Below are 13,402 nucleotides of genomic sequence, written 5' to 3' on the forward strand. Positions count from 1 at the left end.
CGGGCGCCGCCCCTTCCCTCACGCCCGGGATACGGGAGCTGCGGGTTCGTATCCCGGCGGCCGCTGGGGTCGCTGCCCGCGGGGTCCTCGGCTCGCTTTCTGCTTAGCTCCTCGCCGGGGAGGAAGAGAACGCGCCGAGCGTTGGCAGTGAAAATGACAGCCCCGTCGTTGAGCCTCGGGACATCCTCATCGGGAGTCTGACTCCGGCCAAGTCCCATCCTGTTCCAGGGTGGGACGGGCACCCCGGCCGGAGTCGCCGGTGGCAGTGGACCGGGTCCGCATGGGATGCGAGCTGCCCAGATTTTAATCCTCGGCCTGCTCGTGCCAAGTGGCTTCATGCCATGTCGCCTGCCGAAGCTGAGTCAGGTTTCTGCAACTTGGTGTTCTGGGTGAGGAAGTTTGACGTGGCAAAGCTGGTTGTCGGAGGAAGCGAATTCCTCACAGGACCATTGAGAGGAACGGGCTGCTTCCTGCTCTGTGCAGGGAGCATCCATCCCCGCCTGGCCTGTGTGTCACTCAGCAACAGGCTGCAGCGTAGATGTGCCCCGCCGGCTTCCCAGCACTTGCTCTGCTCAGCTTGACCGCAGCTCGAGCTGCCACGTCTCTCTCAGCTAAGTGGGAGGAGGCAGTGTTAGGAACAAAGTGGACCCGAAGGCCTTTGCCTGCCTCCCTGCTCGTTTTAGTTCTCCCTGCCCTAACAGAGGCAGCGGAGCGGCCTGGTCATATTTTTACTTTATTTGCATTTTGGAAACATAACTGAATATGAGAATGAAACTAAATCACAAATTTTAGTCTTTAAAGTGCAAATGTTAGCACCATTTGCCCGGTATAGACAGATTCCAATTCTTAGGGGATATCACCAGTCCTCTTTAAAGGCAGCAGATGACAAAACAAAAGAAAGTTTTCTATGTGGAAAGGATTTTGGAGGCTTCATTTCTAAAAGAGGGAACTGGAGCCGGGAGGGGTTTCTAGCTTATTTCATGTCACACTGCTAACTTCTGGCAAATATGAGTGAACACCTACTTCTTTTGTCAGGTTTCAGAGAACATCTTGTCAGATGTTTTTCAAAATTGTCCCGTGAAATAAAACTTTTGTAAAAACCTGGAAACATTAAAAATGTAAGGCAAATTGATGTTTGGGTTCTGAGTAGACTCAAGATGAATATTGTATTTGTGTATATTAAGCCCCTTTTAAGGGATGATATGATATATTATATGATATGAAGATACCTCATGCACCTGATGCCTATACTTTTCCTCAAACCATCATAAATAGATTAACAGTGCATACGTTTAATAGAATTGAATAACTAAACTCTTGACAAAATTTTTGTTTGTTTCTCTGTTGCAGGATCTTTTGTATAATTGTTCTTTGGAATTATATTTTCATAATGAGTCGACAAGGTTATGTGGCTACACCGCCCTATTCTCAGTCCCAGCCTGGAATAGGCCTCTCTCCGCCTCATTATGGGGACTATGGGGATCTTTCCCATCCAGCTTCTCCACCAGGTAAACTGTTATTTTTGGCTTCTATGTGATTATTCACATCTCTGACTCAGAGACATAGGATGTTCAGATAGAGGGTTTGTGAAAGAGTTAGATGGTCTTTATATGACACACTGGCTTGAGTTAATAGGATCATCTGAAACATCTCTCATAGCTGAACCTGGCACCACTGGTTTGGTTCTTTCATAGAACACAAATTTGGTTTTCAAATGTAGACTAAAGCAAAGATGTTTCTTGTGTGTTTTATTTTTACTGCTAGATTTGTTCTTGCTCTTAAAGAGGGAGAAGTTATTGTAAACATTCGATTAGAATGTATTAAATATAAATGTTAGATAGTTTTGGGTCATAATATTATAAAACCAATTTTGAGGAGACAAAAACACTATTAGATTTGCACAATTAAAGATTATTCACATCACTTCTCAGCCTTTTGGCTAAAATTGAGTGTAAAAATTATATACTGCTATTAATAAGAAAAACATGGCCTTGCCTTAAAATCATTATTGAATAATGTTGGTTGCTTTAAAATATTGTTCCCAGTGGAGAATCTTGTCTTTAGGGGCAGAGGAGGGGAAAAGAGAAGTGTTAGTGGATCTGACATGTACTGCTCTGATGACAGTGGACAGCATGAAGTTACTTCCCATCATCAAAGGGCTGCTCCGAGGAACCCAGCCTCATAAGACAGGGGTGAGGCTCATAATAGCTTTATTCAGGTCTGCTGGTCCCAAATTCCCTGGAAATAGTTGCATAAGACATTTCCTGGGCTATTGGAGAACACTGGGGCATGCATGGAATAGATACATAGTATATGAATGATGAGGAGGGATGATCCACCAGGTAGAAGGAAACTAGAGAAAGACAGACACATGGTTCCTACAGGATATACATAGGCAAGATTGTGTGTGTTATAGAGAGGATTGGTCCTGGACAGATAATGTCATTTGTGCATAATGTTAATCTGTTGTGGAAATGGCCATTTATAAATCAATGAGGAACCTGCAGGGCTCATGAGGTGCTAGGATTTAAGCCATATTAGATGGTGCACATAGAGTGCGGAGTTCACAAGAGGCAAGAATGGCTGGTAGTTTGTGCAGGAGATGCTCTGAGGCTGTGGAAAGTCACCCTTATGATTTAGTCTTCCTCCAACTTTAAAGTCCTTCAGATGAAGCATCTTTCCTCTTATCCAGGATCACTCCTCCCCAAAACATTTACAATCTTGCCTTTCTGGCTCCTATGGGAACCATTAATTCATCTTTCTCCAGCTTTAACCTAATGGTTCATATTCCTCAATGTTTATGTATAATAACACATTATTCAATCTTGGGAGCTAACCATATTTCAAAAACTGGTCCTGAAAGGTATATTTGTATTATCTCATTTAACTCTTACATAATGCTGTGTAGTACGTTAGTAGTTCTATTTGGCAGCAAAGGAAACATTGGCTTGAAAAATATGACTTGTGCCACATCACAGAGCTGGCAAGTGGTAGATCCACGAGTTATACCTAGGACCTACAAGAAAGCAAATTATAAATTATCATATGAACTTAAGTATAGCAGTATTATTTACCCCTCCTCCTCTTCATAGCCATTTTTCTGGCATTCCATATCATGTTAGCATCATTTATTTTTTATTCAGTGGTCTACAACTAAAAAAAATTTTTTTTATATTTAAAATCTCTTCTTTTTATCCTCGCTAATCCAATTGGTTTCCTAAATCTTTTCAGAGAAATTGCAAACATTTTCCCATCTGCTTCCTCTTCCAGTCTCCTGTCACTCTCTGTTCAATCCAGCTGTCTCTCACCTGGATTACCAAAATGGTCAGTTAACCATTATCTCCTTGCCTTCCTCCAAACCAACAACTTTTGAAGCAGAGGGATTTTTTTTAACAGCCTGTAAGTCTGGTTTGGACTTTGCTTAAAACCTTTTACAGCTTCCCATTTCCCCTACTTATATTTTAAGCTCCTTTGGCCTTATGATTTTACCCATTTTCCTTTTTTTTCAGTTCATTCATGCCACTTCCATGCCCTGTACAACATGAATGCTATTATTATAGTTTGGAGACTGGTTCCTGTTTGCTGCCTGATTGGCATCCTTCTCTAAGAGAAAGCCAATTTGTATTTTCAAGTTGTCATTGCCTAGAACCAGACTTATCCTCCCACAGCTCCTTCAGACTTTTCTGCGCATCTCTGATCATGTTCTTCCTCTAGCTTGTTTGAGAGTCCATCCTTTGTTTTCGACGTGGTGCAGGCCTTTCTAGCATTGACCATATTATATGATATAACACGTATACCTGAAGTAAAGAAGGGCCTCATTTGTTTGCTTGGAAATGTTGTAAAACAGTTCTAAAATCTCACATACTTCAATAATTTTTATTTGACCGTATATATGGGGGGGCAGGCAGACAGGCAGGCAGGCAGAGACAGACACAGAGAGAGAGAGAGAGAGAGAGAGACCACCAAAACACATATACATCAGGAAAAGAAAAACTTGTATCAGTATTTTAATACTAAATTTATTGAGACACCATGTGATTAATACAGGTTACCTTTAGCCTCTGCATTTATAAGAGGTGCTCAAAGTGGTGGTTGTTAGCTTCCTGACATTTATTAGTTTAGAGAACTACTGATGTATGTATATATTTTTTTGGCAGTCTCTCTCTTTCTGTCTGTCTATATCATGTATAACCCGTTGTTTTGAAATATGTACACATTATGGAATGGCTAAATCTGGGTAACAATGAATATTTATTTGGTGAAGTGAATGGCAAGCTCCAGCACTCGTATTTTCCAACATAGGTGTTTTTAAAAACTGTCTTTGTTGGATTAGATCCCTCATGCAATAATTTAAGTGAAGTCTGGTAAACAGAGCACCTGCAGTGGAAAGTAGACCATGTTGAGGAATTTGCACTTTATGTTAAGGCAGTAGGGTGCTAGTGAAGTGAGTTAAGCTGCAAAAGATCACAGTCCAGTGTACATTTTAGAAAGAACTACATGCATATTAGAAAGTGCAGAGAAGGAATTAGGAGGGTGCACATTGCTTCGTAGGGCAAGGGTTCTCAGTGTCAATGCTGTGGCTATTTGGGGCTAACTATTCTTTGGGGAGTGTGTGTGCACATTAGGGTGTTATTAGCACCGTCTTGGCCTCTACCCACTAGATGCAAGTGGTACTTTCCTTCTCCTCCAGGAGATATGGCAACCCAAAATGTCCCAGATACTGCCAAGCATCCTTTCAGGGGCAATATCATCCCTAGAAGTGTTAATGTCCTGGAGCTAGGGCAGGGTTATGGGGTCAGTGATGAATATCCTAACTAAATTATGGGCTGATGGAGGTATAACACTTAGCACAGTGCTTCAGGAACAGTGAGTGGCCATTATGATTCTGCCCATATAACAATTTTTTCCCTCACAAATTGTTTTAATTTTGCTTTTAGTTTTTTGGCTCCAGGACCAAATTTAGGGTATGCTTTTCTGTGATGTTGTTTTGGACTTAGGTCATTTGCTGATAGCAGAATCGCTTGTAGTAGAAAGGGATTTGTTAAAGGGTAACAGGAGGCAAACAGAAAGAGAGAAAGACAGAGATTCAGACTTAAGACTCTGCAGTTCATAGAGCTGCACAACTCCATATGAGATCATTCCAGCAGTAGGGCCGGGGATTTGGCTCAGTGGTTCTGCTACCTACTTTGCAAGCACAAGGTTCCAAGTTTGATCCCTGGCACCCAAAAAATAAAATAAATGAATAAATAAACTGAAACATTAAAAAAAAAAAGATCATTCCAGCAGAAGTCACTGTCTGCTTAGCCCAGGAGCCATCTCTACCACCAGGGTAGCCCAGGTCTCCATAGTTGTATTCCTTCGCTGAATTTGGAGTACAGGGCCACCCACATTATAGGAGACTAGAAAGTAGAGTTTCCATCTTTCCATCTCAGAACCATGCAGAAAAGCAAGCCAGAAAGATACTGTATTGGTGTTAAAGAAATAGTTTATGTTATTTGCCACCGTTTTAAAGATGACTTTTGTGATCTTAAAAGTTTTCCTTTTTGCTGTTGGCATTAACATAGTTCATTCCCACTGTGACGTGCTTCTTTCCTGTTAAAATTCACAGGATGTAAAGAACCTGACTTTTTGTGTCTAATCACTTTAGAAAATGCCAACAATGAAGCTAGAGGAAGGCTATGAGTTTGCAGATAACAATGATACTGACTTCTCATTCCCCTGGGGATAAAGTCCAAACAGCACACAGGACTATGTAGTCTGACCCCAGCCAGTCTGGACAGCTGCCACTCCACCACTGTCCCCTACAGTCTCTTTATATGGAGCCTTCTGTGAGTTCCTGATCCTGCCACTTTCTCAGGCCTCGCACAAACTTTGCCTGTCTTCCATACCAGAAACAGTCCTGCTTGTCCTTAGGACCCAGCTCACATGTTTCTTCCTCTTTGATATTTAAGTCCCCAGGAAGAGGCAGGGAGTCCTCTGCACATATAACACATGTCACTGGCATTATTGTTTGTGTGGTTTTCTCTTCCATAACAGCTCTTAGTGTCTCAAAGGCATGGTTTTAAAATACTTATTATTAGTACATATGTATAGAAAATTATTTTCGTGTTAATTGTATATTGAATGAGTTGAATCTGTGTTGAGTGAGATGAATCACTGCTACAAATTTGATTTCCAAAGACAAAAAGGACACATTTTACTAAGAGTGATGTACAACAGTTCTGCTTGGGTATATCAGAACGATTTTCTAGTTTCTAGACACAGCTGTAGAACTTGATGGCTACCAAGCTACTTATTTAAAAGGCAAAAATATCTTTGTTTTTTTATAGTGCATGTAATCATTTAAGTTGAAAAGTGTAATGCTACTGTTGTGGTTTTTCTACTTTTGTCCAAAATAATGTCTTAAAAGTAAAAAGCACAAGTCTGCATGTATTTATGGTGTATATGCTTTGTTAGAACACAGATCCTTAAAAAAAAAAAGGAAAATTAGTAATATGGCCAGGGAAGGAGAAGGAGAAGCAGTTGTTCTGAATTCTCACATAACCCTCGCCTCATTTACTTCTCTGAACAACCCTTGGAGATAGGGGACATTATTGCCTGACAAAGTATTGCAAATCAGGGCTCTAGAAGATAAAGTACGTTGTAAGAGATCCTGCTACCAAATGGTAGGGTAAGATTCAAACCCTGCATGACTATGAGTCTCATGTTTTTCTAACTTTGCTGGGTTTGAAGCTTTAGAACATCGTAAAAATGGAGAGTTATTATTTTTTTTCACAGAAAGGCAAGTTCTGTATGATCGCACTCACATGTGTAATCTAAAACATAGTTGATCTCATAGAAGTTGAGAGTAGAACTGTGCATACCGGCAGTGGAGGAGAGTAGGTGGAAGGTGAGATTGGGGAAAGGCTGATCGAGGTACAGTTCAGAGGGAGTGGTAAGCTGTGGTGCACTATTTTACAACAGGGCCAGTGTAGATAATGGGTATGTGCTGTATGTCTCAAATAGGTGGGAGAAATGATTTTGAAGATTTTTACCTTATAAATAATAAGTTTAAAGAGATATGTTTAACCTGATTTAAACATTATAAGATATATAAGTGTAGTGAAACACCACTGGGTACCCCATTAACATATACAATTTTATGTTTTGTGTTATTAGTTTAAATTTTTAAAATAACTGTTTTTGTTTGTGGCATATGAAAGATTGCTAAACAGAACTATGACTATAGAGTTAATATAAGGAATTCTTCAATTTAAGAAATGCTAGTTTAAGAGAAAGTCAATACTGTTCATAAAGACTGCCACCTCAACAGTCACGTGTCATTGTCAATCACCCACGTATATGAAAGCACCTTCTTCAAAGCAGTGTGATGATGATGTGAGAGACCCTTTCCTGGTGGCTGCATCATCAGGCATTTCCCTTCCATCTGAGGGAATAAACTTGCTTGAGAAAGATGACAGGAGATATTAATATTAAATGCCATCAGAAAGTGAAATGGAAGAGTGTAGACTTCCAAGAACTATGTCATTGATGACTGTGCCAGAGAGGAGGCTAAGGCCAAAAGTAAGTTAACTAGAACTGGAGGTGGTGGCCCACTGCTGTAAGTCCAGCACTACTGGAGGCTGGGAGGCAGGGGGATTACAAGTTTGAACCTAGTCTGGCGAATTTAGTGACTTAGGACACCCTGTCTCAGAATAAAAATGAATGAATAAATAAATAGCTTGGGGTTGTAGCTCAGTGCCAACTCTCTGGGTTCAATCTCTTGCACCACAAACAAACATTGGCTGGGATAGAGTAAAAGCAAGCAGGATGGAAGTGGAGAAAAGAAATAGAAGAAAAATATTCTCTCCTTTTTTCTTTTAAGAGGCTAGACGTGTTCTCATTTTCATTTGCAGAGAGGAAGCAGGCACTCAAAGCTAAGTTTCTTGTGTAGAGCCATACAGTTAGAGTAAATGGCTGGTGGCTTTGAATCCAACCACAGTCCAGTGATATTTTTTCCCCTTTACCACAAATCCTTTAGAAGAAAAAAATATCAGAAAACAGCTCTGAAGAGAAAAACCTTTAAGTATCACTGACGAGAGGAGCTGCTTATGTGTGAAGACACAGTCACTTCCAAAGGCATCAATTAATTGCACAGGACCCCTACACTTTGTATGAATATTATGACTTGAGCAATTCCCAGTTGGTTAGGATTCTGGGAAAATATTAAGCTCCAAGATCTATACTCAGAATTTGTCAGAGAAACAGACTCCACTGTCTGTTGGCTTTTCTCATACTGTAATTCAAAGGCATTTTTGGATTTTTTTCCCCCATATTTAGAGTTCGGGTACTCTACCATTGCCCCTTTCTGTTTTTTTGCAGATTTATTTTCTGATATCCAAGTGGCATTTTTCATTGTGTGATTGTTATGGCTTAGGTCTAGATGTCCCCCGCAAAGCCTCATGCAGTCATAGGTGTGGTTTTTTAGAGGTGGCTAGATCTAGAGTGTGGGATGATAGGATTGAGGATGTGATGCTGGGATTGATTCATGGTGTGATGCTAGGACTATGGGTGTGAGTGCTACCCACCCTAAGGGCAAGTAGCCTGGATAAAATATCAGAGACAGTCACTTGTTGCAGCTTGTCACTTGCTGCTTTCTGCTTGCTGCCTTGTGCCTGCCCTGCTTTGCCATGGACTGTTTCTCCTCTGCAGTGGCCCTATGTCATCCCATCCTGCCTTGGAGCCTGTTGATTATGAACTGAAACCTCAACAAACTTTGAGCTACAGTACACCTTTCCACTTTTAACTTTGGGTAGTGGATATTTTGTCTCAGCAACAAGAAAAATAACTAAGACATTAACCTAATATTCTTTGTGTGATAGTATATTCTACCAAGATGCTTCTACCATATGCAAAGGTTATATCCTCTGTTTTAGTTTCTGTTTTGTGTGTAAAATTATTTCTTTGTTATATGCTCTTTTATCACTGTGATAAATAACTATGCCAGAGCCTTGGCATTGAAAGTTTATAGGGAATGATTACAGTAAGTTGGAAGGACTTCTTATCCTAACCAATTTGTTTCTGTCTTTCTTCACCACTTCTGCACTGTTAATCTATCATCTTTGTTTCATCTTTCTTATCATTGTAATATTCTTCTTAATCCTTGCACTTCTGTTGCAGGTATGATGAAGCCAGTTGGGAACTTGGGGGCTACTGCCCCTGGGGTGATGATGTCTCCTGGCCCACCACCTCCTGGATCCCATCAGTTAGGCCAGAATGGAGCTCATGCCTCAGGTCTTTCTCCCCAAAGGTGAGCTAAATAGATTCCAACCCTCATTAATGTACTCCACTAAATTTTTTTAAAAGTACCTTCTAAAATTGTGTTTTTATTGGTTGAAAGTATAGTCTCTTCACAATGTCCACATCTTTGAAAAAATCTACTGGAAAACTGCCCTAGGAAACAAAGCATTTAGAAAATGTAGAGGAAGAAGGATTAGTGCACATTTTAAATATATCACATAAAATTTCTGTAATACCACACTTTTAAGTTTTGAGTTATATTGTTTTAGAAGTTTGTATGAATCACTAATTCTTGAACCACCTATTATTTATGAGTATATTGATCATAAAACTTTAAATCATTATCCTTTTTAATACTTCACAGAACCAAGCTCAGTGCCAACAAGTGCTTAATAAATATTATAAAATCAATCAGGCCGAGGCCAAAGGCAAAAAGCAGGGACACAGATGTCAATGAGGAATTCTCAGTAGTAGAATCAACACAGGAAATGAAACTCATGTTTGTATTTGTAATAGTTTGAGAAATGAATGAAGTAGAGACACGCTCAGAAAAACAAGATATTTGATGTCTAAGATATTTAGAGCTTGCAACCCCCCCAGGCACTGTCACCTGGGCCAGGAGCCAGCATCACACCTTCCATGCTGGAAATCCCATTATTGTTTGCTCTGTGAGCTGCTGTTGCCACCAGAGTCAGGCTATAGGCAGCATTTACCTTGAGCTTCTCCAAGGATGCCCGGGGGTTTCCTTACCCTGCTTTCTTCCACAGTAGTTAGACTTGGGTAGGGAGGAGGGTGGGGCAGGACATAACTCTCCTATGAAGTTGGGCTCTGCCAAAGGGGAAGCCACTGAGTTACCCTTTGAAGGTGCCTAGAGACCTGCTAATAAGAAATTCCTTCTGAAATTTTTTAAAAATCAAGTGAACTTTCTTGTGGAGTCATGAGCAAGCCACTGGCCTCTGTCAGATTCTGTCGTTAAGCTCGGGTGGCACTGGGGAATGAAAGTTAAAAGACATATACTGCTAGGGAAATAGTTACCTGTGGAGACAGAGAAATTAAATTCAGAAAGTTCCATCTGGGAAAATTTAATTTTTATTTTAAATTTTAAATTAATTAAAAAAATCATAATGTGACTCCAAGATTATTTAAGCATAATAGGAACATTGCCCACATGCTGGCCATTTTTTAGATGCAAAACAAAGAAAAATAAACATACAAAGGAAAAGAATGATGAATTTTTTAGATTAAAAAATTAGCAATTCCAAAACATCTTACTGAACTGTTTACTTCCAAATACTGTTCTGCAGGGAATGCCCTAATTGACTTCAGGTTATAGTGCTGGTGATGTTTTGTTTAAAAATTGGATAGGATAGAAGCAGAAAGATCACAAAGATGCAACCTCAAAGCATTTAGTTTTCTTGATTTCTCTTCTACTGATCATTAGCTTTAGTAAACATAAAGCTGTGGTGGGCTTAGCTTCCTAAATTGATTTCCAAGTCTGGCTCTGTGTTCAAATTAGAAATTTTCTTTCTTCTGCCTTCATATATTAAGCATGTGAACATAGATATGAGATGATGCTGTATGATTCATTTTGATCTGATGTCAAGCTTAGCATACAATATTAATCATTTTCCTAGAGTCTATAGAAATGGTCTCTTGCAATTGTACAAGTTATTGACATTATAATATGTTATTTGCTTGGGAGACTCTATGTATTGTTTAACACCCTTTTTTCTATCCCTCAGATTTCCAGGCCCTCCACCTGTCAACAGTGCAGCACCCTCTTATGCACAGTACCAGCCTTCAACACAACCATCTTATCCAAGTCCTGTGTCCACTTCATCTGTCACCCACCTCGGCAGTCAGCTCAGTGCTATGCATATCAACAACTATGGTAATAGTTTTGTATTAGTGTCTATTGGCTGCCTTGTGGACCCCTTCCCTGTGGTACTTAGGGTTGAACACAGGGCCTTTGCACTGAGCTGCCATTTTTTGTATTCACTCATTCATCCATTCATTCGTTCATTTATAGGGTCTCACTAAGATACTGAGCTGCCCAGGCTGGGCCCCAACTTGAATCTCCCTGCCTCAGCCTTCCAGAGTTCTAAGATGGCAGGAGTATGTCACTGTGCCCAGCTATGATTGTTTTTAATGAGAAATACTTCCATTTTTAAAATAGTAGAAATAACCTGATGTGCCATATTAAAGTAGTATTTTAGACATCTTTATAGACATCATTTGTGTTATATCTATGACCATAATTCATTTTTTCCCAATCATGCTGTCATTTGTCTCAAGAAAAATGAAGAAAGGACCCTTAGAGTACCTTACATTGAAGGCTAGAACAATGAAAAACAAAATTTCTGACTTCACAAATAAATATTGGAACAGTGAAAATACTTTAAGAAATATGAGAGTTGTCTTAAAATCACTGTTTCATGGTCATGGTGCATTTATTCTGTGTTTTGATCATGGGAAGAATGAAGGTCAGATGTCATGGCAGAAAAGAGAAGGAGGAGAGAGAACAGAACTGTAGGAATGCTGTATATTCCATGAGCCATGGGACTCTCCACTGTCATAACAGCATAGTCATTTATCTTGAACAATATTTCCATATTAGTTAAACTTAGGTTTTTAGATGTATCAATAAAACCCTCTCAGAATATTTCCAATCTTTTAAAGTGGATGTCTTGGGGCTGTGGATGTAGTTTAGTGTCAGAATATGTGCCTCATATGCACCAGGACCTGATTCAATCCCTAGCAACCCCCGGCCAAAGGATCAGTCTTAGAGAAGTGATTCAGTTTTGCATAATTAGAGACAGGAAGACATAATTCGAAAGCCTGTCAATGGCCCATCACCCTTCCTTTATTGCTGGTTATTTCTACTAACTTCAGAAATTTATTTAATTAAGTTAAGCACAGAAAGCAAATGACTTATTGAATGTGTAAGTTACCCAAATAATGCTTGTTATGTAATACATTTTCCTACTATATTATTTCTAATATCTTATACCAGATATAGATACTTTAATTAATGTATCATGTAAAGATAATGCAACTGAATTAAAATTTATTCTCTTTCACTAGAATTAGGAATGTTGCTTGACCCTTTGGAAATTTTCCAGTTGTATAAAATGCCCCAAGTAGTATTTGTATCACTTCCTGAGTGGATGTTTCAATTTATGGCCAAAAAAAAAAAAAGTAATCTGGAAAACAAGTGTGTGGGCCATGTATGCCATAGAAGTCAGAGAGGTGAACCGTGGGCATTGAGGCGGGCTGGTCTCCTCTCTTGTACAGGTTCCGGCACAGCACCTCCCAGCCAGGGACCCCCTGGCCCTCCGTCAGCAGCACCCTTCCAGGGTCCTCCACGACCTCCACAGCCTTCTGTCTTGCAGCCTGGATCCCAGGTTCTTCCACCACCCCCGAGCACGCTGAACGGCCCTGGAGTCTCATCGCTGTCTCCACCAAGGCATAGGCAGGATGGAATGTCTGGCCCACCACCTCTGAATGCCCAGTACCAGCCCCCACCTCCTCCAGGTCCTGCGCTGGGTTCTGGGTATCCTCCACAGCATCAGGGTAAGGTAGCCAGAGTGCTTACTCAAGGCACCCTGAATTGAAAATCAGCTTCATTCCTATGTCCTTTGCCTTTAAGGAATGATAGTTTTTGAGTCATGTGGCAAGACAAAAATTTAAAAAGGCAACTGTACTTATTCATGCTTTATTCCTCACTCTGTAATAGATGAAAAATGCATGTTTGATTTAGACAAGTATTGTCAGTGAGTCTTACATCTGGGACTTGGGATTATAGTTTCTTTTTAAATTTTGCTTTCCAAGCAGCCAACTATGGCCCACAGATGGCAGGTGCACAGCTCTCCTACCCGGGTGGCTTCCCTGGGGGTCCAGCGCAGATGGCCGGTCCACCCCCACCCCCAAAGAAACTGGATCCCGACTCCATCCCCAGCCCTGTAAGTGCTCTTCTCCCTCTCAGGGAACTTTCTACATTCATTGTCCTCAGAAACTCTTCTGTCTGGTAGTACTCATCCTGCCCTTGATTGTGGACAGTAGGAGGCACATCACTACAGAAGGCTTTTTCCCCCTTCTGTGCGTGTGTGTGTGTGTGTGTGTG

The 13,402-nt window shown here is 40.5% G+C and overlaps 1 protein-coding gene across 2 annotated transcripts in view; it reads left to right on the plus strand.

The window, feature by feature from the left end:
• Positions 1-1,350: 1,350 nt before the first annotated feature.
• Positions 1,351-13,402, plus strand: part of Sec24d (SEC24 homolog D, COPII coat complex component) — an 87,017-nt gene continuing 74,965 nt past the window's right edge. Inside the window, exons 1-5 of one of the 2 annotated variants that reach the window (XM_010610800.2) lie at positions 1,351-1,508; positions 9,160-9,289; positions 11,022-11,170; positions 12,574-12,852; positions 13,111-13,241. In XM_010610800.2, the coding sequence (XP_010609102.1) occupies positions 1,391-1,508; positions 9,160-9,289; positions 11,022-11,170; positions 12,574-12,852; positions 13,111-13,241 (807 nt within the window). In that variant the 5' untranslated portion in view covers positions 1,351-1,390. The remainder of the gene's footprint in view (positions 1,509-9,159; positions 9,290-11,021; positions 11,171-12,573; positions 12,853-13,110; positions 13,242-13,402) is intronic. The other variant, XM_010610804.2, reaches the window with a different exon arrangement.

The sequence above is a fragment of the Fukomys damarensis genome, unplaced genomic scaffold, assembly GCF_012274545.1.
Source record: "Fukomys damarensis isolate Sample0158 unplaced genomic scaffold, DMR_v1.0_HiC HiC_scaffold_38, whole genome shotgun sequence".
Lineage (NCBI taxonomy): Eukaryota > Metazoa > Chordata > Mammalia > Rodentia > Bathyergidae > Fukomys > Fukomys damarensis.